The following is a 25,189-nucleotide window of genomic DNA, read 5'->3' as shown; positions in this document are numbered from 1 at the left end:
CTACTTGTGCCTTGTTGTCAGCAGATGGAATGCCTAGGACAGGGGAAAATCTTGGCCATCAGTAAATAAAAGATCTCAAAAGGACAACTTTATGGACCTTGTGTATCGAGGAGGAGGCGGTGGGTTGGTGGGGGTGGTTGCCCTAATAGCCGATGTAATTATAGTCCCTGGATGATGTCATGGCTCAGCAAGAGCATGACAGGGCTATTCAATATAATTCACTCACAATTGTGAGTTTTGCTAAAAAAATAAAATTTTAAAAAATAGAGCAGCTTTAATTGTTTCCAAAAGCTGCTCCTATGCATAACAAAGACATCCCTAACCCATTGAAAACATTTTGACAAGCACCATTTGCAAAACTTTAATGATTGTTGCGACATTAGTGGCCATATCCATATGGCCACAATTTCAAACAAGGCCGACACTAACGTGCAGACGGCGGCATTGCCTGTTGTGTGTGTGTGTGTGTGTGTTGAGAGAGAGAGAGAGAGAGAGAGAGAGAGAGAGAGAGAGAGCTCTTAATTGCGTTGATCAGCTGAGCAAAGAGGAGAGAGAGAGAGAGAGAGAGAGAGAGAGAGAGAGAGCTCTTGACTGCTTTGAACGACAAAGAGAGAAAAATAATCTATTTTTACTAAGAAATCTAAAAAATAACCTAAAAAACTTTAAAAAAACCTAAAAATGTGTACACAATTTGATAGGCACCACACCTATATCACTACCTGTAATAAGTAGGCAATGGCAACAAACCTCTTGATTATGTGATATTGTGGAACTTGAAAGACACACACTCTCTCTCTCTCTCTCTCTCTCGCGTCGGCTAGATCTTTATGGTCTCTTGGGATAGTTTCCTACGACGTTAAAACTCTCTTCTTCTTCTTCTTCTTCTTCTCTCACCCACAACAATATGATCTTGGGATACTTCCACACAAAAATTCACACACAATGTGCTTATGTCCGGAGTCCGGACTCTCTCTCTCTCTCTCTCTCTCTCTCTCGTGCACGTACCCGAGTTCCCTCTCACTCGAGTTTTCTAGTCTTGTCACTACCTAGACTGCGCCGGCACTTTTAGTCGGTCCATTCCACAGGGGATTGTTTGGCGGACAAACGCAGCTACATTCCTTCGCTCTTGCTGATAGTTTAATCAAGCAAGTATCTTGGCATCTGCAGCAATTTTGGTGGCATCTGAAAAGGCTTGCAGCCTGTGTTTGCGGCAATGCCACTGCAGAGGATAGTGGCCCTGCCCTCCAACACAGGAAGCACGTTCTTCAAGGGTTTTACTGGTTCTGATGATCGCTCGCCTTCTCCCACCTCCCACAAGATTTTGGCGGTCTCTGCCCATGAGGGCCTCAACAAAGCCCTAAAGAAGTTCTCAAGTGCTCGAAAAGAGCTCTATCTCAAGGATGACAAGGCTATTGTAAGATCGCAGGTTGATGAAGTTACTGCTGTGAATATAGCGGCTGAAAGTCTTAGCCATCGAGAGTACAACTGCACGCGTGCATTGCAACCCAAATTGCTGCGGGTGGCGGTTGATGTGGATGAAGGTATGATCATTTTCCACTATTTGGTTATATAACTGAGGCTGTTGCTTTACGTTGTGAAATACATGAGTGACGTTTGCTTTCTGTTGGTGTGTAGCACTTCCTTATCCACAAACTCCTTCTTTTGATTTCTGTGTTCTTGTAGTTCTCGGAAGTTTTCTTTCTAGTTTGAATCGATTCATTGCAGAGCAGCACTTTATGCACTATGACTTGTCAGAATACCATGTTTATGATTTCATGAAGGTGAGAACTTTTTGAGCATTTGTTTGGGTCAGATAGTTAAACATGAAGTGAAGTATTATCTCTAGTTATCTGTAATAGGTTGCTGGTAGACAAAGGCTTTGGTTAGTACTGATTGGTAACTATGTATTTTACAGATTTGGGGCTGCTCTCAAGCTGAAGGTTTGTGTCACATATTTTAGAAATCTCTTTTACTGACATCACCAAGAGCTTTTTACTGCATTTAGTTGAAAGCGGATCGAAATGCTCATGGACAATCTCATTTGGGAGATCTCACATTCTTGATTGATAAGCTTGTCCCAGTTCAATGCTGCAATTATTGGTGTCTGTATTTGAGCATTGCATAAATGTCTAAACCGAGTGAAAGTATTTTAAGAGTATTATTGATTCAAGCTAGATGCTTTGACTACCAAGTATACCAGAAGTTGAACTTTACTGCTTATAACTTTGCTGAGGCAAGACTTGTTAATTAATAAAGAGCATCAAGGATACTACCTAGCTGCATGGTTGGCGGCAACATAGGGGCTATTGTTAAGAGTTTGGCATCACTGTGGGTTTGTCGAGTTGGCCTCAGTGTAATCACTTCCGGTGATGGGTCGGACCGAAACACAAAGATAACTGTAAACTACACACTTGGCACTTCAAAAACACTTGAATAAAAGAGAGAAGATGGCATGGCATGGCGAGTTCAGCCAAGATGTGTCAGCCCCAAAGACTGGCGTCCCATTCAGCATTTCTTTATTTTTGATTCGCAAAGGTACAACTCCCAAGGGTCCAACTCTCTCTGAAACTCTGTGTCCAGATGCTCTCCAAAGGAATGGCCTGTGGGCACTTATAAAGAGTACAAGGGATGCCAAAAGTAGAGCCCCAAAAGCATTTAACATGAAAAGCATAAAGTCTAAAAGCTTCTGCACCAAAAAGCTAGCACTAAAATCTGTCCAAAACAGCCAGCACATATGCGGAATTCCGTATAGCTTGCCACGTCATCAACCAACACAGTTTGCGGAAATTCTGTACAGTAGCCACGTGTCATGTTCAGCATGAAACGCGGGGGTCAATATTGCTGCCACGTGTCATTGTTTCATGTGTGTGCCCTTTATTGGGCCCCTTGACAGAGCTTCCTAAGTTGGAGTCTCTTTTGTTTCTTTCGTTTCTCTAGACGTTAGGCCCCTTGGTCAGAATTTGCAAAACAAAGTGAATTTAGCCCAAGATCCGAAGGGCACTTAGATGTCCTAGTACCATGCAGATGATTACAGATGCAAATGCCACATAGAGAATTGTTCATGGCATAGAAGATTTTGGCTTTGACCAAGAGATTGGCATGGACGACCTTTCTAGGGAGAGCGAGTCTGGGACTGGCCATACGAATGCATGATCAGATGTGTGTCTGACCTCGACGTAGAAACCCTATGTCACAAGATGAGCACCATGTGCCAATAGAAAAGGACTTTTAGCACTTCAATAACAACTGAACTGAAAGAGAGACGACACGCGACACGGAGTGGCGGAATTCCACCCTAGAGAGTATTGGCCTTGGCGTCCCTTTCGGTATTTCTTTATATTGCATCATCAAAGTACAAGCCGGTACTCCACGCTCTGCACCTTCTCCCAGAAGTGTGTCAGAGAATGAGCCCATGGCCTCATATTTAAAGGCCATAGGCCCAAAAGCAGTTTACATGAAAAGCCTTAAACTCAAAAGCATCTGGTGCAAAAGCATCTTGTCCAAAAAGTTGTTAGCACAAATTACGGAAATTCGTATAGTGCCACGTCAGCACCAATCAACACAAATCACGTCTCTTCACTTAGGGTTTAGGCCCCTCAGTCGGGATCTTCACAATGGCTCCGTTCTTCAGTGGGTTGACACGTCAGCAGCTTGTGACACCCTAATCCTAAAACCCGTCACACTCGTATCTCCCACGGATAAGTGAGGGAGTGAGTTGTTTTGTGGCTGTTCCTGACAAGAGTGAAGAGGATTTTCCATTCTCATGAGCATGTTTGAGCCTAGGGAGTGGCTCTCTGTTTCTATGTAGTCTCTTGCTCGTGTTTGAGCATTTTTTTCCCAGTCCTGCTTGTGCCCTAGTGTGTTTGACAGTCTGTGTTATAATTTTCCTATTTATTTGCCCTACTTTCCATGTCGTGGGCTAAGGGGGTTGAGCGGTTCAAGAAGGTTGTTTCAAAATGTACGTACAAATTTGATTCGTATCGTACGGCTGTTTTGTATGGGTCCGTACAATACGCATCGATCCGTAGAAGGCATTTTTTTTGGGGAGATAAGCGTAGTGAGAGGGTTTTCGATGCATTTCACACACTTTTGGACGTGTAGATTTTTAGGCGAAAAGAGAGAAACAGCCTGTAGATTTATCCGGAAGTACTAGCACCCAAAAAAAATATAGGTGGGCATCATACACGGGATGCACTTATTGGCGAATTTGGTGGTTCATCTACCAAGGTTCAAGAGGAGCAACCCTTTGCTGTTTTTAGTAGAAAGAGGGCTCGAGTTGCCTTGAGGAGGAGGATGAAGGCGATATGCATGCACCGAGGCAAAGCACCTTGTCTTTGCGTGTGAACTCTCTTTCTTGGGTGAAGGAGCGTCAAAAGGTGGCTTGCACTGTTATTGACTGCAACATCTCCTTCAATGTTTTGAGGATTGAGCAGTGGAAGAGGATGGCAGGGCTATAGCTGATGTTGGCCATACAAATTCATGGTCAGGGGTGGAGTATGACAAGATGCGCACTACAATGCTTGATGAGCAGAAGGCTTTGATAGAGAAGGCCTTGGTCTCGGTCAAGGCAAGTTGGGAGCAGTTTGGGTGCACCATCATATCAAATGGCTGGAGTGATGTTCGTAGGCGACACATCATTAATATTCTTGTGTTGTCTTGTCTTGGCACATACTTCTTACGGGTTGTGGATGCAGGGAAGGCCGGAGATCGCATCACTGGTGAGTTTATCTTTGGGCACATCAAGTCTAAGAAAGCTATTGAGGAGATTGAGCCAAAGAATGTGGTAGAGTTTATGACTGACAATGCCTCAAATTGTAAGCTTATGGGTGAAATGGTCGAGGCAGCTTAGCCTCCGATTTCTTAGACTGCGCATTGTCTTGATTTACTCATGGAGGATATACGCAAGTTGCCTTGGGTATTGCCTATTGTTACAGATGCCACTAAGATGTCCACCTTTTTTTGAAAAAAATATAAAGTTTTAGCTATCTTTAGGAGCCACAGTACACTCAACATGGTGCGGCCCTCCAAGACCATGTTTGCTTATATGTATTTAGTGTTGCAAGACTTTTCAAATTGAGGGATCCACTTCTTCATATAGTCGTGGACCCAAAGTGGAGATTGATGCACCACTCGCAGACGGGGCCCACTAAGTGCATACAGTGGATAGAGGTTCAGAGTTTGACAGTGGCATTGCAGTCAGTGTATGTGTTTCTACGAGTCACAAACATGGAGGGCTCTGCATTTGGCTTAGTCTTATCATCTCTTCATGGAGATGAAGAGACACATTACAGAGTGCAAGTCTTTGACACAGGATTAGTAAGTACTTGTCTTTTGAAAATGATAATTGGTTTCATTGCAAGTCGTTTTGTTGTCATTTCAATTTGCGGCTTGACCTAACTCAACTTTGTTTCATTGCTGAAATTTATAGGCAAGATGACATCTTGGCCATTGTAGAAAGACGATGGACCTTTATGAGCCCTCCCATGAATGGGAGGGCTGCATTGCTTCATCCTTTCTTCAAGACGCCAAAGCTTTTTCATGAGAGGAGTCTGTTGAAGCTGAAGGATGATTACATCAATATGATGTACGACATGGATGAGCAGCTGGAAATTGATGCAGAGATGATCGACTTCATGAACAATCTAGGACTATCCTGTGCTAGAGCTGTGGTTGAGAGGCACAAGGCTACCAAGTTTCCTCTTACACGGTGGCAGAATTATGAAGACAAGGTCTTCCAAAGCTTACGCATCTGACTTTACGAGTACTTTCACAGGTAATTGAAATTTGAAGATCTTGAGACTTGTAGTATTTATACTTATTATTGCCATATGTTAAATCAAGTATGAAATCTCATTACCATAGGATTGCTCGGTTGGTGGATGTGAGTGCAATTGGAGCGCTTATTCCTTGATACATACAAAGATCTGCAATCATCTTAGCATTGCTCAACTAGCGAAGTTAAGTCTGTTAAGTCTATTGCTGTAAGGTGTAGCAGAAGTGAATGTTGAACTTTGCTCAAGATGAGTGCTCCGAATTGTGCTCAAGGTTTCTTTTACTTACGGAAGGGAGAGCCTTCCGTTCCTTTAGTGAGAGAGTGCAAATGATCACAAACAAAGTTGTAAACATTGTGAATGAAGGTGCTGAGATTGAGAGATAGAGAGAAGAATACGACACCAGAATGTTGCCAAACCCTACTCCGAAGGCCCCACTCTCTATGGCGAGAGCGGTCTACTATTGATTGCACGAATCTCTACAATGCAATGGACTTGTCGACGATGTTGACGACGATGAGATGAGCTGAAATCTGAAAACGCTAAGGGTTGAAATGTGCAAATCTTGTATTTGCTGAATTCTGACTCTATGTCGATGACGACGATGCGACGACAACGTGCTGAAAACGCAATGCTGAAATCTGCGTTTTCCGGGCTGAACCTGCAAACTTTGGCTGATCTAACTGTGTAGCGAGGATTTGCTACGGGAAGGTGAGATCTGCGAGGTTACGCTGAAAATTGAAAACGTTGATCTATATGCTGTTTCTGTTGCGGAGAAACTGTAAAACGCCGAGGCTGAGTTTCTATTCAAAAATGCTAGGCTGATTTGGAGTCCTGTTGCAAAAACGCTAGGTGATCTGCTGAGTGCTGCTGTCGCTAGATTGACCTGCAAGTTGCAAAACGTTGGGCTGATCTGCACTTGAGAAAAACGCTGGTTCTAATGGCTGAAAATGCTAGGTTGACTGCCGGAGGGGTTTTGCCGAGAAGGTGCACTGTCAAACACAAGGTTCGTGCTGCCTCTTCTGCTTGAAAGTGCTAGCGCTCGGTTTTCTTATATATTGGCTTGGCTAAATTGCCCTACCCAGTTTCTCAACAAAGTCACTTATTAACAATAAGTGGAAAATGGCTAGAATAGGGAAAATAGGTCTATGCACTGTAAAAATGCTCGTGATGGGTTCTGACTGTAATCTGATGATCATGCTATGTGCAACCAGAGGATATGCATCTACTCTAAGTGGCTGGTCATGCACGGTATGTGAACAGACTCACAAAAGTGCCGGAACACTTCCTAAGCTAGGCTAACTGAACTGAACTGAACCCATGTCATGAAGTAGCTTGTCCACGTACACATAGGGTTAGATGTGCACGTGACATCCCCTCCTTTTCAAAGTGAGGTACTGGTACCGAACTGTATGGCGTCGAGGGAGATCGCCAACGGCGTCTGGAATCCTGCGAAAGACTCTTTGCCGGCCCACTTTGATGCGTGGGTCGTGGGATACTTGAACTTCATAAAGGTCTGCAACGCTTGCTTCTATGGGCCGCGGCGAAAGCAACACAATCATTTGTAGACGTCTCCCGACGTGATTCAAATCTGATGATATCCACTCTTCAAATCAATCCTGCTAAAGCACGAGGATCCCTGTAATCTGTCGAGTATATCATCGATCCTTGGAATCGGAAATCTGTTCTTGATTGTCACGATTGTGACTATGTTGCAATATTACATCTACTCTGTGGGGGAGCAGGAGAGAGAGCCCACTTGCTACTCTATGCAATGAGAGTGAAGGAGAAGAGGAGAGTGGCGCAGAAGAAGCACACGCAGAGAAGAACGTGAGAGAGAGTGAGAGAGCTCGTAGAATTTTGGGAGAAAAGCCACGCTATGTATTATTTGGGCTTCACCTTTGAGTATATGAGTAAGTGACTAGGGGGCCATTCACACTTGGGCCCCCTCACTTATAAGTTAAAAAGACTTATAAGTTAATAAGTACAAGGCACTTAGGCCTTTATTCCCTAACAACCTCCCAACTAAAGGCAATGTACCTTGGGAGATCAAAGAATCAGCTAACCAGCTAACTATGATACATCAGCTGATCATGCACTTACTCATCCAACACCCATCATCTGACGGCAATATGCAAACCGCTCTGCTGGAAGACTCTTGGTCAAAAGATCTGCAGGATTGTCATCTGTGTGTACCTTGACAAGTGTAATGCTCTTGTCATCAAGCACACTCCTGATAAAATGATGCTTCACCTCTATGTGCTTTGTCTTGGCATGAAAAACAGGATTCCTTGCAAGCATAATAGCACTCTGACTATCACAGTGTAGCACAGGAACCGGTGACTTGATGCCAAGCTCTTCTACCAAACGCATGAGCCACAAAGCTTCTTTGCATGCCTCAGTGGCAGCCACATACTCAGCCTCAGTGGTAGACAAAGCAACACATTTTTGCAGTCTAGAAATCCAAGAAACTGCACCTCTTGTGAATGTAAACACATATCCAGAGGTAGACTTCCTGCAATCTGGATGTCCAGCAAAATCTGCATCTGTAAAGCCATGCACAGATGTTTCACTCTTCCCAAAACAAATGCACAAGTCTTTAGTGCCTTTCAAGTATCTCAAGATACACTTCACTGCTTCCCAATGCTTTTTGCCAGGATTGCTCATGTACCTGCTTACCACTCCCACCGCAAATGCAATGTCCGGACGTGTAGCAACCATAGCATACATCAAACTGCCAACGGCTGATGCATAAGGAATCTTGGCCATTTCAGCCCGCATATCATCTGTGTTTGGGCAGTCATGTGCAGTCAGTTTTACATATGGAGGCAGCGGAGTACCAAGTGCCTTTCCCCCATCCATATGAAAACGATGTAGCACCTTATTAACATAATCTTGTTGAGATAGATACAGACGCCTGTTGAGTCTATCTCGAGAGATACGCATGCCCAAAATATGATTAGCATTGCCAAGATCCTTCATGTCAAAGCGATTCTTTAAGCTTTGCTGTAATGCATCCAACTCCGTGACATTTTTACCCGCAATAAGCATGTCATCAACATACAAAATCAGCAATAGAAGAGATCCATCACTGGCCGTTTTGATATACAAACAGTGATCAGAATTACTTCTTTTGTATCCTTGAGACCTCATGAATGTATCAAACTTGTGATACCATGCACGGGGAGACTGTTTCAAACCATACAAGCTCTTTAAGAGTCTACATACTTTCTTCTCTTGCCCCTTTGACACAAAACCTTCTGGCTGCATCATATAGATCATCTCAAGCAAATCGCCATGCAAAAACGCTGTTTTGACATCCATTTGCTTTAACTCCATATCTTCAGAAGCAACCAGGCCTAAAACAAGACGTAATGTGGCAAGCTTTACAACAGGAGAAAAAATCTCATCAAAATCAACACCATGCTTTTGCTTGTACCCTTTAGCAACCAAACGTGCCTTGTACTTAGAAGAAGCATCAGATGTGACCTTGGTTTTGTAAACCCATTTACATGGCAGAGCCTTATGCCCTTTAGGCAAATCAACCAAGTCCCATGTATGGTTTTTCTCCAAAGACTGCATTTCCGAAACCATTGCTTTGAACCATTTCTTACTGTCTTCACGTTGCATAGCCTCTTTATAGCAAGACGGCTCACCACAATCAGTAAGCATGACATAGTCCAAAGACGGTTCATATCTATCGGGGGGCCTTGTCACCCGAGTAGATCTACGCACCCAATGATCCATAACAGGTGGATTTTCAGCCTGTAAACCATCAAAAACAGCAGGCTGTTCAGCGGGTTGCATCGCAACAACGGGCGGTCTAGGAGCATCAACCTGTTCCCCTACATGTGGTGCATCAATGGCAACTTGTTGGGGCTGATTTTCAGCACCATTTTCAGCATGTAAAGGCTGCTGAACATTGGGCCTTCTTGGCTGTCCATATGTAACATCTTCACGAAAAACAACCCGGCGCACTTCCTCGACCTTTGTGGGCTGTTTGTGCATGCAATTCTCATTGAAGATGACATCATTGCTGCGTATGATTTTCCGTAATGCGGGATCCCATAATCTATACCCCATTTCACCATCCTCACCATATCCTAGGAAAATGCATTTATGAGACTTTGGTTCTAGTTTGGTGCGCAGTTCACTCCGGATGTGAACATAGGCCTCACAACCAAACACTCTTAAATGTGCATATGAGGGTGGCTTGCCAGACCACACCTCCTCAGGCACCTTTCCACCCAAAGCCTTGCTAGGTGAGCGATTAATAAAGTGAGTAGCTGTTTGCACAGCTTCTGCCCAAAAACCATGAGGTAATGCAGCATGTGACAGCATACTCCGAACTTTCTCTTGGATAGTCCGGTTCAACCTCTCTGCAACTCCATTCTGAGAGGGATTAAAAGGAGCCGTGAGCTCTCTTTTAATACCTTTAGTAGCACAAAAGTCAATAAATGCTTTTGATACATACTCCCCCCCATTGTCTGAGCGCAAAGACCTAAGCTTCTTGTTAGTTTGATTCTCAACAAACGCAAGAAACTTCTTGAAAGTATCCAAAACATCGCTTTTAGCACGTATTGGATACACCCACACCTTACGTGTAGCATCATCGATAAACGAGACAAAATATTTCTTTCCCCCTAAGGACAACTGTGGCATTTCACATACATCGGAATGCACTAAGTCTAACCTGTCAGACTTCAAAGAAAGAGACCTTTTGTGCGGTGTTTGACTGTGCTTACCATAAATACAGTGCTCACAATGAGAAAAATCAGCATACCTCAAACACGGCAAATAACCACAACGAGACAGAGTTTCCATTCCTCTTTTACTCATGTGTCCCAACCGGCCATGCCACAAAGAAACACTTGGCTGCTCGGTTACGGCAACAACATGGTCACGCACACTAGATACATGCAAAGGATACAAAGTGTCCGATTTACAACCCTTGGCTACAATCCGAGCCCCTTTACAAATTTTCCACTTGCTATCACCAAAAGTGGTGTGATAGCCTGCATCATCTGGCTGCCCTGTACTAATCAAACTCTTCTTGAGTTGTGGCACATGGCGCACTTTGTGCAAAACAAAAGTCATACCATCAGCAAAAGAAAACTGGACACTGCCAATACCTGCAATGTCACATGCATAGTTGTCTCCCAAATAAACAGTGCCCTGCACCTCACCTGAGTACTGTGTAAACCAATCCCTATGAGGTGTTACATGAAAGGAGGCACCTGAATCAAGAATCCAAGTATGCATGTCCACATCAGAACCCATAGCAAGGGTATGTGCATCCACAGAAGAGGCATTGAGTACATCAGTGCTGCTGTCACTGTCACAACTACTAGCAACATTGATTTCCTCAATCAACACAGTGCTCTTCTTGGCATTTCCCTTGTCCTTTGCATCAGTTTCAGCACCCTTGTTCTTCTCTTTCTTCCACTCATAGCATTCCCGTTTATAATGCCCTTTCTTTCCACAATGATGACACACAACATCTTTCCTACGAGATTTGTTGCGTGCCCTGTCCTTACTGTCAGATTTCTCCCTCTGTTGAGACCTGCCTCTCAAGTGCAATGCATTAGAAGACCCACCTGTGGTGTTCTTCCTGTTCATCTCTTCCATCAAGAGAGAACTCTCTACATCTGCATACTTAAGTGACGCACTTGAGTTACTAAGAGCTGTCCGGAATACATCCCAACTCTCGGGCAATGTGCATAGCAGAAAAGTAGCTTTGAACTCCTCATCAATCGTGAATTTCAGCTCTGTCTGTTGGCTGAAAATAGAATTGAATTCATTGAGGTGCACTGACATGTGCGTGCCCTCCTTCATGCGGAGATCCATAAGCTTCTTAAGCCAATACACTTTACTGGCAGCACTCTGCTGTGCATACAACTCGTCTAAACGCTTCCACATGCCCCATGCTGTCTGCTCATTCTCTACATTGAAGAGTAAATTGTCAGACACCGAAAGCATGATCGTGGAACGAGCCAACTCGTCCACTTCTTCCCATTCTTCAACCTCCATATCAACTGGTTTCACACCCTGTAACTTAATAGGTTTCGCCTGTTTCTTCTGCAACATCACATTATAACATTGCTTCTTCCATATAGCAAAGTTATGGGCACCTTCAAGCTTGCGAATGTGCAACAAATTGCCACTTTCACTGCTAGAAGCCATTCTGAGTGATTGCAAACACTGAAACCCTGTTTTGCCGACCTAAACACGCCCAAATGTGCGCAATCGGGCAAAAAACAGCTTGCTGTTACAGAAAAACAGCGAGCAAATTTCACGCAAAATCACCCCAAAACGGCGTACATTCACTGCCAAACCCTTACCAAAGGTTTCCACAAGGTGTATACATCATTTGCTTGCTGAAATTCCCTGTTTTAGGGCAAAAATCAGACCTGTAAACACCTGTTTTGCTGAATTTTCAGAACCTCGTTGGTGGAAACACCTGTAAGATTGACCTGTGAGACTTGCCCTAATGAAATTGCATCAAATTGACCCCGAAATTGGTCAATTTCAGCAGAAATAGGCTGCTGTTCGCCAGTTTTTGAAACCCTAATTTTGGGGAAACTGTCACCGGAGGTCGATTCTACACGGTGAGAGGATCCCTTCGCGACAGAGTTGATCGAAAACGGTTGAATATCCTTCCCGCAGCGAGCAAGAACAGAATTCTGATCTGTGTTGCGAAAATGGCTCTCTTGGAAACCCTAAAGCTCTGATACCATGTGTGGGGGAGCAGGAGAGAGAGCCCACTTGCTACTCTATGCAATGAGAGTGAAGGAGAAGAGGAGAGTGGCGCAGAAGAAGCACACGCAGAGAAGAACGTGAGAGAGAGAGAGAGAGCTCGTAGAATTTTGGGAGAAAAGCCACGCTATGTATTATTTGCGCTTCACCTTTGAGTATATGAGTAAGTGACTAGGGGACCATTCACACTTGGGCCCCCTCACTTATAAGTTAAAAAGACTTATAAGTTAATAAGTACAAGGCACTTAGGCCTTTATTCCCTAACATACTCCTAGTTGCAGATACGCGAAGTGCCATGCCAAGGAGAATCCCTGCACTTGGATGGTCACACCCCTTCGCCCAAAAGACGTGCCTCTTCGTCAAAAGCCACACTCCTTCGATGACTGGTCACACCCCTTCGCTCTACGGGTGCGACTCTTTGCCCAATGGTTGCAGCTCTTCGCCGAAAGGATGTGTCTTTACGTCTAAAGTCATGTCTCTTCTCCAGGAGACATATCTTTTCATTTATGTCTCTTCGTCTCCTATATAAGGAGCCTATTGTACTCAGTTTCAGACAATCATTCAATCAATCAAACAGTCTTTTCTGAGTCTTTCTTTGAGTTCAATTCAGTTTCTCAAGTCTTAATCATGAGTTTAAGTATAAAGGATTAGTACCTAGAATCCTCACAGTGGTATCAGAGCAAATTTTTCCTGGGACCCTACGATTGTGAGCCTCTCACCCTTGACGCTACACTCTACCCCTTTCCCGGCGTTGTATGGAATCTGAAGAACGGTGGCCTACGCACACATCTCGACATGAGGTAACATAATTTACTTCTGTTCTCATATAAAACATATTACAACCCACCGGAGACAGCAGCATGGCTGTGTGCAAGCGTGATGCTCGTGCTGCTGCATGGGTAAGAGCGAAAGTGTGTGCCTTTTCAAGCTCCAAGGTGTACGTGTTCATCTGAGTACCCCTTCGTGTGAGCACCCTTTGGCGAAAATTCTGAAAAGCTGGCTGAATTGCACCCTTTTGTCGGAGTCAATTTGCATCGCACCCTCTCCCAAGTGGCAGATCTCCCAAGTGGCACATCACCAACGGGCAACATATTTCCCAAGCGGCAACCAATTTTCTACGCGCTGGCAATTTACAATGGCAGCAAGTTTATTTTATGCTGGCAGTTTACGATGGCAACAAGTCACTTTTACGATTATTAAAGTGACCTTATTTAAGTTGGCCGCCCATAACCAAATTTTTAAAGCCTATGTGAACACACTTAATCACTTAAAAGGCCCCAAAATTATTACGTGCGCCAAACCCGAGCCGGAGGTTATCATTCCCGATTCCCCGACTCCAAAACCCGAGCCAATTCCAAGCCGAAATATATTCTAATTTCCGATTGTCCAGAACCAGTATCCGCTCGAGAACCGGTACCCGTTTCTGCGCCTCAGGTCGTGCGGGCCCCACAGGATTACGTATTTACGTCACCCATCATCACGGAACTCAGTTACAAAAGTGAATGGTGTGGAACATCTACAAACGCGCAAGTCTTGTAGTCTCCTACACTTCGAGTACATCCTTGGGTGGTACCCTACTCCCTGACAAAGTGCAGATTGGACGCAGTCAACAACATTATCTTCCTCCAGTCCCTGGTGCGTGTTCACCTTAGTCCCGGATTACACACCTTTGTCGCCGACTCCAGTGGAGACACCTCCCATCGATGAGGTCGAGATCTCTATGTCGACGTCCTAGAGAGAAGATGATCAGCAAGCGCAGATGTTTACCCTTCTCAAAGCCCAAATGGAAGCTATGCAACAGACTTTCTCAGGAAGTCTTGCTTTCATCAACAATTGCTTGGACCAGTTACAGATGCAAAGCTTTGAACCGACCAAATATGAGGTTTTGCAATCCAAATTTTCTCACCCAAAACATGGTTTCTCAGAGACAACTAGACACAAAGTACCTTCATGCGAGCAGCAAAAGTCTCGGCATGAATATTCTTGGAAATGCTATAATTCTAAGCAATTAACTTCTTATTGGAATCATCAGCAACATGAAGCTTCCAACGGATCATCAGCGATATCAAGATGGGCTTACTTAGTGGCACATATATCCGACCCTAGTCGAGTACTCGGTCGTGAATGTTGCGACGTTGGACAAGTTCCCCCTCGCGAGCCATGTCCTACATTTAAGTCTTTCTTATTTGATGGTGGTAAAGTCGAAGATTTGTTGATCCTTTCCTTGTGCAAGAGGATCCTTTAGAGGTCTAAGAGGCAACAACTTCCTCAACCTCTCCCTTGTCAATTAGTAGCCTTAATACGCGGTGTGAGAGCTAAAGATTCAGAAGATTTAAGCTCTTGTGTGACAACGGACAAGCACATAACCCCTTTTATGGCCGTGATACAGGCAGAAAAAGTCACCTCATCACCGCCTTTGCAGAATATTGTCTTTGTCTCTAAACAGATACCAGATGCTATGATGAATGATAATTCTTCAAACTTGAAGACTCCAATCCTTGCCTTCAACGGTGCAAAGAATAAAACAAAACAAAACAAAAAAAAACCGTTGGGTTACAAGGGCAGTTTAGTGAGGTGAGCGATAAGTTACCTGGAGGAGGCAACTCCAAAGGGAAGACCGAAGCAAGTCTCGCAGTCCTTGGGCCTGTGAACAGAGGTACTTGGTCGCTGTCACGCCCATAACTAGTCAACGAAATGGGTCTCTCAAGGGCACGGCTCTAAGAGTGTTGATAATTCTGGTCTCACTTAGTCCAAAGGAACTAGTGACAAAAGCATCTGCCCTAGGAGCCTGGGTGCATAGTCTTGGTCGTTCTTCTTGTGCACTTTTTTGGTGTATGAGGGGAGCAGCCAGGAGTGCCGACTCCTAAAACAAAACAAAACAAATTTGCAGCAGTCACCAGGAGACCGCATGGACCACCTCCGGATGGTGTCCTGTCAGTAGGTAGGGTAATCCAAGATGAGGGGAAAGCCAGACTCAACAGTTTGCGCTGTGAAGGGCCTCTGCGAAGAGGAAAGGCCAGACCAATTTGTCTGTGCCGTCTTGCCTGTATCTCCTGCCTCCAATCCTCCGATGTCAACCAAAACAAAATCCGCGCCAACAATGCCACCAAATCGCAACTCGGTGTGGCTCTCAATGTGAATGAGCTGGGAGTGGCCTATTGCCCATGTTGGGGTTTGTTGTAAGGTTACCGAGGATGAGTGTAAGCAAATTTGAAGGTAGCAATTTAAATGATTAGAACTGTAGAAGAGCAACTGCACTACCATCTAAGCCAAGCTCCAGATGACTCCGGATATAGTCGCGTAATGATGCCTGATCTCCCGCATCTCATGGGTAAACTCTCCAAGAGAGTCCAAGGCACTGAAGTTCCACTCGTCTGTAGATCCAAGCAATGAACCTGTCCAAGAAGAGATCCAAGATACTCTCCCTAAGTGCATGTAGATGCTCCTGTGTAAGCAAGTGATCCGATGTGTCGAGGTCAAGCGGTAAGTGTCTGTCCACCCAAGATGGTGGTGTCTTCCCTGGGAATGTCGGAATCCCATATGCCATGAGCATGGCCATATCTCATGTGAACTCCTCTGATGAGTGCATAGCTGTGTCCATAGCAAACCACAAGTCACCACCCTCTCCGGAGTGTGCAACCGCGGAATGATGGCTTGAATGGATGGATCTCCCAAGGATCGTACGCCCATAGATGATCAAGCCGATGTCGAAGATACCGTGTACTACAGTAGTCACTGAGAGACCGCATGGACCACCACCGGATGGTGTCTTGGCAGGAGGTAAGTTCATCCTCTGTGAAAAACTCAAACCATGTGTCTACTGTCCACCCAAAAGCGCAACTGAAAGGTGATGAAAACGCTGCTGTCCAGCGATTTTCAGCTTGCCCGTATGCTTCCAGCATGGTCCGGAGCAGTGTAGAGGGTGTTGGGAGGGTGGGGAATCAAAGTAACAACCCCAGGCGGGCTGAAAACAGAGAAAAACAGCAGGTGCATATGGTTGAAATCTGGTGGAAATGTAGAGGAATTTCGACAGCAAGGCACCGGATGCCGAGCTGTGTAGGAAAGCAAGATCCGTAGGGTCCAGAAGCTGAGCGCTGCCCCTCCATGTTGAAAACGCTCCCAGAGTAGACACAAATGCTAGATGTGGAAGAGGGGGCGATGAGTCCCCCCCACTGACCATAGACAGAAAACGCCAATGAAAGGCTGTGTACAGATGATATGTGGGTACCCCCCCTGGCTCCATATATAGGTGCCCAAGGAGGGGGTTGAGCAGTGCAAGAAAGTGCTCCATGACCCAGCATAAAAGAAAAGGGATATAAGGGCGCCCGAACAAAATGGGCACGACGATGGGCGGCCGGACGATGCTGTCTGTATGCGTATGCAAAGGGTGGCCATCACGGAGACATAGTAGGATGGACATTTGTACTCTCTGATGAGCCTTTTGTTATAGTGCATAGGCTATCACCTATGGTACTTTGATGTTTTTAGTATTGGTGTGCTATTTCAAATTTCATTTGGCATTTGAGCTTTGATATACTTGTTCTATCATCAATGTCGTCTAAAGTCTTTCGCAGTAGCTACACAATATGTAGTCTTGAAAAACGTTACAAGCACGATGATTTTTTTACAAGAGTATGTATTTTTACATACATAAAAGTTTTTTTGTAGGGAACAACGTACAATACATACATATCCGCCATGTATAGTGATTTGGAACCACCTTGGTGGCTCTATATTGGGCATTTTGGGGGTAGGGGGGTAGGGTACGCTCTTGGAGTTCTTCGAAGGCCCATCAGGGCTAGCCCCCAAGGGTGCCCTAGGGTCGCTTTGCAGGAGGGAGGGCAAGCCTAGCCTGTTGGGCAGCCACACAGGGGCAGCCCTTGTGTTTTGTGCATCTGACAACAGTTTCACTGTGATAGCTTTGGGGCAACAGCTACAAAATAGCTCCAGCTTGCAAATGCATCTCACCTTGCATTTCCAACCCTACCTCAGGGTGATCTCATCATTGGAGGCACTTCCCGCATCATTGGCAGAGTGCCTAGGGCTATCGGTTTGGAGGAGTCTTCAGGCTTGTATCCCTCTCTCTAGGCTTCAATCCTGAAGTTAGGAGGAGGTACAACATTGTCAGGTTCCCAGAGCTTGTCAAGACAGCTGATTATGTTGTGGCTTTGTTAAGAGGTCATGTGAGGAGTATGCAAGAGGTAGTTGTAGCCACCTTTTACCGCGCTAAGTATTTTGGTTGCACAAGAGTTGACCGATTTGGTGTTGAATTGGGCTTGATTGAGAGAGAAACAACTTCGTGGTTTCTTCTATCTATGGTTGATCTGGGTGTGGTGAACTCTCAGAGGAGAGCATGGGAGCACACCCACAGTAAGGCTCCCTATCGTTTGAACAAGACTCAAGAAGAAGAGTTAGGAGCGGCAACTTACGGAGTTGGTGGCCAGAGGCTTCATACGTCCTAGTGCAAGTCCTTTTGTTGCTCCTATTTTATTTGTCCGCATGGTTTGTCTTGTTTGTGTGCTAATTACAAGGCTTTGAACAAGATGATCGTCAAAAACGAGTTTCCGATGCCTCGCATGGAGTATATCCTCGAAAGGCTCAATGGGGCAAGGGTTTTCAGCAAGGTTGATCTCAAAAGTGGATACCATCAGGTAAGGGTATTCAAAGGCGATATCTACAAGACTGCCTTTCGCACAGTGCGAGGGCAATGGTAGTATGTGGTTATGCCTTTTGAATTGACGGGTGTCGTGGGTGCATTCAACCGTCTCATGGTAGGCCGTTTTGGCGAAATAATTGGCGTGTGTTTATATTTCTTAATGATATTCTCATTTTCTTAGCATCGTGGGAACAACATGAAAAGGATGTTGAAAAGGTTTTAGCCTGTTTGGATAAGTGTCAGCTTACATTGCAGTTAAGAAGTCTGAGTTTTTTCTTACTGAAGTTACTCATCTGGGTTATATCATTTCTGCAGAAGCTGTCAAGCTTGATTTCGCAAAGGTAGAACATGTTCGTAATTGGGATCTTTTCTTGGTTTATGTCAAGCATATAGTTCGGAACATAGAGATTTTTGCGCGCATTGCCGCACCCATGACTGATGTTTTGAAAGGGGTGAAAACTCGCCGACAATGCGTTGTTTTGCCCGAGAAAGGCAGCCGTTGAGGCTTTCGCAGCTCTCAAGGTTGCGGTGACAGAATCGCCGTGTCTCATCCCTGCCTCTTGGGACGACCCCTTTGAGGTATAGACGGATGCGAGCAATGTCGCCATAGGTGCTGTGCTTCAGCAGCATGGCCGTCGAGTTGCATTTCTCAGTCGGAAGTTAAATAGTGCCGAAAAGAAATATTCAGTTTTCTGTCTCTTATTCACTCTCTCAAGCATTGAAAGCATTTTCTGTATGGTAGAGAGTTCACAATTCACACAGATCATCAAGCCCTCAAGTGGCTCCAGTCTATGCCTAGTGCACATTGGAGTGATCGCCAAGCACGGTGGCACAATTTTTTGAGCAATTTGGGGCACAATTTTTTGAGCAATTTGGTGGTCTGGTAAAGCTAACCTTGTTGGAGATACGTTGAGTCGCAAAGAACAGATCTTGGCTCTTGAGTCAAGATCCACAGTTTCTATTCAGGGTCTCTCTTTCGACAACGTGAAGAATCAATATGCAGATTCCAAGTTTGGTAAGCAATGGTAGCAGGCTCTTGCTTCCCAAGGGCCCAACAACTATCTCATTCGTGAAGGTTTGTTGTATTTTCTTCACCGTCTATGTGTGTTGCCCTCTCGTGATAGCCATATTGCACGATGCTCATGACTCTCTCACGGGTGGGCAAAACATAGAAAGATTATTTTGTTGGCCTAAAATGCGAAAGGATGTGTTTCGTTATGTCACACAGTGCACCATTTGTCAAAAGGTAAAAGCCCCTAGGGGTAGGTAGCAAGGTCTCTTGATGCTGTTGCTTATTTTTTCAAGATATCTCTATGGATTTTGTGACTAATCTTCCACCTAGTTTGCATGCAAGGAACACACTGTGCTTAACAATCGTTGATCGTTCCAACAATTTTTTGCATGTTAATTCCTTGTAAGGCCATAGTCACTGCACAAGATGTAGCATGGTTGTTCATTAAACATTGGTATCTCCTCTGTGGTTTGCCAAAGTCAATCGTTTCAAATAGGGATGTTAAGTTCACGTCAAATTTTTGGCAAGCTCACTTTGAAAATTTTGGCACAAAGTTAAATTTTTCATCCGCTTTTCATTCACAGTCAGATGGTCAACAGAAATTTACAATTAGTTGGCTTTTGATGTTTTAAAGTCATATGTGCATGATCAACAGTCTCTTTGGGAGGTCTATCTCCCATTGTTCCAAGCAATTTTGAATGACTCTTATTCCTCTGCCATTGGTAGAACTCCGTATGAGGCAACATTTGGCCGTTCGTTCCAGTCGCTTTTGACTTGCTCAATCAATTGCCTGATGCCAAAGCTGAAAGTCATTGGATGAGATTATTGAGAGTGTGAAGCTTCGGCTAAGCAAGGCTCAGGAGTCTTATCCACAGCAGGCTAACAAGCATCGTCAGGATGTTACTATCAAGGAAGGGGATTGGGTCTATTTGAGAATCATGAAGCAACGTCTTAAGCAAGTCGGAAAGAAGTGTCCTTAAGTTGTCTGTCTGAATGTATGGTCCATTTCCTGTCATTAAAAAGATCAATGAGGTTTCTATGAAATTGCAGTTACTTAACTCATGGTCAATGCACAACGTTTTCCATGTATCTTGTTTGAAAGTGTTTTAGGGTACACCTCCAAAGGACATTTCCGAAGAAGAAGAACCCGAAATCATAGATGAAGCCGTAGTCATGGAACCGGAGCAAGTCTTGTTGCATCGGTTTCGCCATGGTTCAAAGAAACAAGTGCGACAATACTTTTTGAAGTTCAAGGATCGAGGAACCCATGAGGTAGTGTGGGTCGATGAAGAAGTTTTTAGATATTATCCAGAATTGTTGGTAGACTACAAGGAAGCAATGCAGCTCGGTACTAGTACCTCACTTTGAAAAGGAGGGGATGTCACGTGCACATCTAACCCTATGTGCATGTGGACAAGCTATCTCAGGCCTAGGGTTCAGGTTAGCCTAGGAAGTGTTCTGGCACCCTTGTGAGCCTGTGGGCAGGCCGTGCATGTCCAGGCACTTACAATAGTTGCATATCCTCTGATTGCACAACCCAATACTACCCAACATGTGCATTGTCCAAGCAGTACACCCAAACTCCATGACAGTTTGGGGGCAGTCAGTTGTAGGCATTTTATTTATTTATCATGCCATATTTTATGAGGTCGTGGGGCTGTTGGGGAGACTGCTCGACCCAGCCTTGTCCAGCAATATAAGCCGGGGGGGGGGGGGGGGGGGGGTGCGCGCGCTCACTACAAGCAGAAGAAGTTCATGCAACTAAAAGTGCATCTTCTCAACAAAACCGGAGGAGAAACTGTCAGTGTTTTCAGCCATCAAGACAGCTAGGGTTTTTGGACATCCTAGGTCAGCTAGCGTTTTCAGATCCCAGCACTTGGTCGCTGTAGATTACTGATCGGGCCTAGTGTCTTTGTAGACCCACCTAGCGTTTTCAGCATTCCGCAGTCCAATCCAGCCATATAGGTTAGCGTTTTCAGTTTCCAGCCCTGAGCCCTTGCAGATTGACCCCTTAGCTTTGCAGATCTCACGTACCCGTAGCATATCCTCACCGTGTCGTCGGATCAGCCAGCGTTTCAGTTTAAGCCTGTTGTTTGCAGATTTCAGCATCTGCGTTTTCAGCGCATCGTCGTCGAGTCGTCGTCATCGCCATCCTCGCCGGCACAATGTCAGCATTCAGCAGCAGATCAGAGTCAGATTTCAGCTTTTCAGCCCTAGCATTTTCAGTTTTCAGCCCGTCCTGGTGGTCGTCATCATTGTTGTCGACATCGTCGGCAAGTCTGTTGCATCTTGACCATTGTACCAGATTTGTGCAATCTATAGCATAGACCTCTCTCGCCATAGAGAGGGCCCTTGGAGGAGGGTTTGAGAACCGTCTGGTGTCGTATACTTTTCTCTCTCTCTCTCTCTCTCTCTCTCTCTCTTTCTCCTCTCATTCTCAACACTTTCATTGACAGTAACATTCAATTTCTTTGTGATCATTGCACTCTCTCTCTAAGAAGAACGAAAGGCCTCATGTTTCCGGGGGTCCCATGGCAGAGGGTCTCGCCCGCACTCTCGGCGAATTCAGTATTCATGATTGTCCGAGCAAGTTCAAAGCATCCAACTACGAGGCATGAGGGGGGTGCAGACCATGTGCTAGGATATCACAAAGGCTTTATCAGCTGATGGCTCATCCCTCGGGCCCCTAGAGGTAGCAACTCCCAGATGGATGGGGGTCTTCATGCGACTGGAGGTCCTCATTGAAGTTCGTGCTTGCTCGGAGTCCGTACACCACATGTTCTTTGAGGTTTAGGGAGAGGGTCGCCTTCACAAAGTCTCTCCATAGGTTACAGAGTGTTGCTTTTAGAGGATACTAGTTGTGGGCATTTGTGGGAGGACTTGTGTCAAAGATCCTGACCAAGCAGATCTCGAGACAAGCCACTGGTAGCCACTGGAACATAGTAACTCTCCTCGGCTGCCTGCAATCCCACAACCGCTCCCAAAAACCTGACAAGAACTCAACTGTAAGACCCTCCTCCTGCCAATGAAGTGTTGCAGCAAGACGAGCCTCTCTCTGTGCTGCCAATATGTGGCGCCCCAGTCGAATTGTGTACTAGAAAAAGGGGATCCCAAGGTGATCGGCTAAAGAGATCAAGAACCACTCTCCAAGGTCCCACTGTACTCGTGTGAGAGGGCAGCTCTCCCAAGTCCAAAGCCAGTTGCACACAGAGCTACAGCAGTTGGGAGCTGGCTAGTACACAATGGCTTCTCGGAAACCTGTGCAACTTATGGCCATTCTTTGGATAGTCAGCGTCACTGTCTGTGGGACTGCCCCATAGCACAACAGGTTTGGCTTCGGGTTCTTCGGCTAATGCCAACTCTTTTCACAACTCAACAATACACTTGGGGTGCTGTAGCCTAGTCTACTCTCACAGGCCCTGCACTCCATTTTGAGTTGGCTTCCACTAGCAGGATGATAGTGATCCAGGGGGGTCGACCTACACTCCAGCTTGCCATAGAGCTTACCTTCCAAGAGTGGTGCAGTAAGAGAGGTGTTTTGGGAGCCATTTGGCGGGCCCGTTGCTTCTGTATCTTCGAGGCTCGCTCTGTCCCACCAGCAGAGAGACTGTTTGCGACTTTTTGGTTGGAGCTGATTCACACTCTCAGGGGTCAGTTCAAGAAACTTCAGGGCAGCTCCGACCGCATGCGGGAGCGCAGAGAGTCTTTCCAGCGACTCTGGCGCCTAGGGCCTTTCTTCACCATGGCCTAGGGTGCGCCTAGATGGCACTACCGGCCACCAATGTGGCTTTTTCCTCCTCCCATTTTGTGATTATCCCTCATTGTACATATTTTGTTTACTCACTGGGAGAGTCTCCCCATGTTTTTTATGTAGCCCTCTCTAGTAGAGGTGGTTTGTAGCCCTATGGGAAGTTTTTAACTAATGGAAGGATATTTTTATTGGAAAACAAAAAAGATATGTACAAGGCTTCTCTTGTTGCCAAAGATTATGCTCAAAAGGAAGGTATTAATTTTGTTGAGGCTTTTGTTTCCATTGTATGATTCACTACTATACGTCTTGTGATTGCACTTGTTGCTCATTATGGATGGCTTGTTTATCACATGGATGTCAAGTTTGCTTTCTTGTATGGTGATTTCCAAGAGGAAGTTTATGTGAAATAGCCCCTTTGTTTTGTTATTGATGATTATGAGGATCATGTGCACTTGTGGAAGAAGACATTATGTGGTCTTAAACAGACACCCAAGTCTTGATATCAAAAGAGGGACAATTATCTCATCGGTGACGTGGCGTACCCAACCTGAGAGGATGAGGCCAAGAGGACAAGGGGTTAAGAGTTAAAAACTCTAACCCAAAAGAACTGCAGAATTTGTGGCCGAGGGGCCACCAACCTAAAGAACATAGCAAGCTGTATGGCATTTTGGTCAGCTTGGAATATCTTCACACAACAGGAGATGAGGCCTTTCGCAATCAAGAGCCTTGATTGCCTACGTTCTAGTGCACGTCCATGAGTCTTCTTTCTTTTGATCTAAGCAGTTCATATGTCACGTAAAGGAGTAAAGCTACAATGCTATGAAACACTTTTTTTTTTTTGTATTAGCATGTTTTGTGGGTTCAATATAATAGATTCATTCCAACAATTGAAGATCTAAATGATTATATGATTGCAGCGAACGACAGAGTACATGCTTTCTTTGAATCAGAGCATTTTAAAGATGGAATAGTTCCAATTGCTGGGGCACATCGATCCCTTGTCCAGTTGGCTGAGTTTTGCGATCTTGTTGTTGTCACGTAAGCTTGTCTCTCTTGAGTCAAATTTGATAAAACTTTAATGCTCTCAGTCCTTTTATAAATGTAAGCTCGGCTTGTGCACAGGTCTAGGCAACACGTGATCCGGCATCAAACGCTTGATTGGATCGATAGACATTACCCTGGGATATTCTCGGATGTATACTTTGGGAACCATTTTGCCCTGGAAGGTGAAGCGCGTCCGAAGTCCGAAATTTGCAGGTTAGGAATCCTCCCTATCTCATTTTGTATAATACTCGAAAAACATGTAATGAAATTGGAGTTTCCTATACCTCACAAGGTTAGTGCATGACAAGATTGATAGAAGTCACCATAAAACCCCTCAACCAGTAACAGATTATAGAAGAGCTTGAACTTCAAGATCGATGTATTAAAGTGTTCTACCAGTGCTGTACTAAATTCTGTAAATGAGCTCATCAGAATCCAGAGTAAGAAAAAGTGGTTTTGCCCATGCGTATATATGCTACTTTTGGGAAGCTGTGCTCTTGTGAGGGTGGTGGGCATATGAACAGTTGTTAAATCCATAGCTTATGAATTCTGTTGCTTATTCCCCCTTTTCTGATGATGGAAATTGTAAGGAGTTTATAATATTTGTTCAGTTGCGTTTTGTGTTTACACAGGTCAATAGGAGCGGAAGTTCTTATTGACGATAATCCACGGTATGCAGTGGAATGTGCACAGCATAACATTGAGGTTCTTTTGTTCGACCATAACAACAAATACCCATGGAGCAAGACCTCAGACGGGCCTGTGCATCCTCTCATCACAAGGGTTCAAAGCTGGGAGGATGTTGAATCGATCCTACTAGCTTGTGCGGATGGGAAGAGATAGGTCTGGTTATTTGAAGAAATGCATCCTGGATGAGGCAGAATCTGTTGTACAGGCAGAAGGACAAGATATGAAGGTTCTGCAGTCAGTATTCAAAGCTGCTGCACTAAGGGTTGCGCCTACCTTCATGTTGGCCCGACTAATTATTCATTCTTTGTGATTGAAAGATGGCGGGAAACGCAGATTTTATTTCCTCTTTCTCTAAATTTTTTGTGGAATTTCTTCAGACTCACAAGAAGTTGTATACTGTCTGGCACTGAAGGCTATGTGGGAAATGCACAAGCCTATGACATCATGGAAGCACTGCATTCGGATTAACAGTGAGACCTTTTATTTACATTCCCAGCATATTCAGTATC

General features: G+C 44.9%; 1 protein-coding gene across 3 annotated transcripts; it reads left to right on the top strand.

The window, feature by feature from the left end:
• Positions 1-1,023: 1,023 nt before the first annotated feature.
• Positions 1,024-25,189, top strand: LOC147443840 (uncharacterized). Of its 3 annotated transcripts, none has more exons than XM_086526643.1 (6): positions 1,026-1,541; positions 1,684-1,781; positions 1,916-1,940; positions 23,864-23,984; positions 24,069-24,203; positions 24,602-25,189. In XM_086526643.1, the coding sequence occupies exons 1-6, from the start codon at positions 1,214-1,216 to the stop codon at positions 24,831-24,833; spliced, it is 939 nt and encodes a 312-aa protein (XP_086382769.1). In that variant the 5' UTR covers positions 1,026-1,213; the 3' UTR covers positions 24,834-25,189. The 3 variants fall into 3 exon arrangements, with proteins under 3 accessions (XP_086382771.1, XP_086382769.1, XP_086382770.1); XM_086526644.1 differs by having other exon boundaries at positions 1,035-1,541; positions 24,623-25,189; XM_086526645.1 differs by lacking the exons at positions 1,684-1,781; positions 1,916-1,940 and having other exon boundaries at positions 1,024-1,541.

Source organism: Adiantum capillus-veneris, chromosome 13 (genome assembly GCF_014529385.1).
Source record: "Adiantum capillus-veneris isolate H3 chromosome 13, ASM1452938v2, whole genome shotgun sequence".
NCBI lineage: Eukaryota > Viridiplantae > Streptophyta > Polypodiopsida > Polypodiales > Pteridaceae > Adiantum > Adiantum capillus-veneris.
This window is presented reverse-complemented; position numbering and strand designations above follow the sequence as displayed.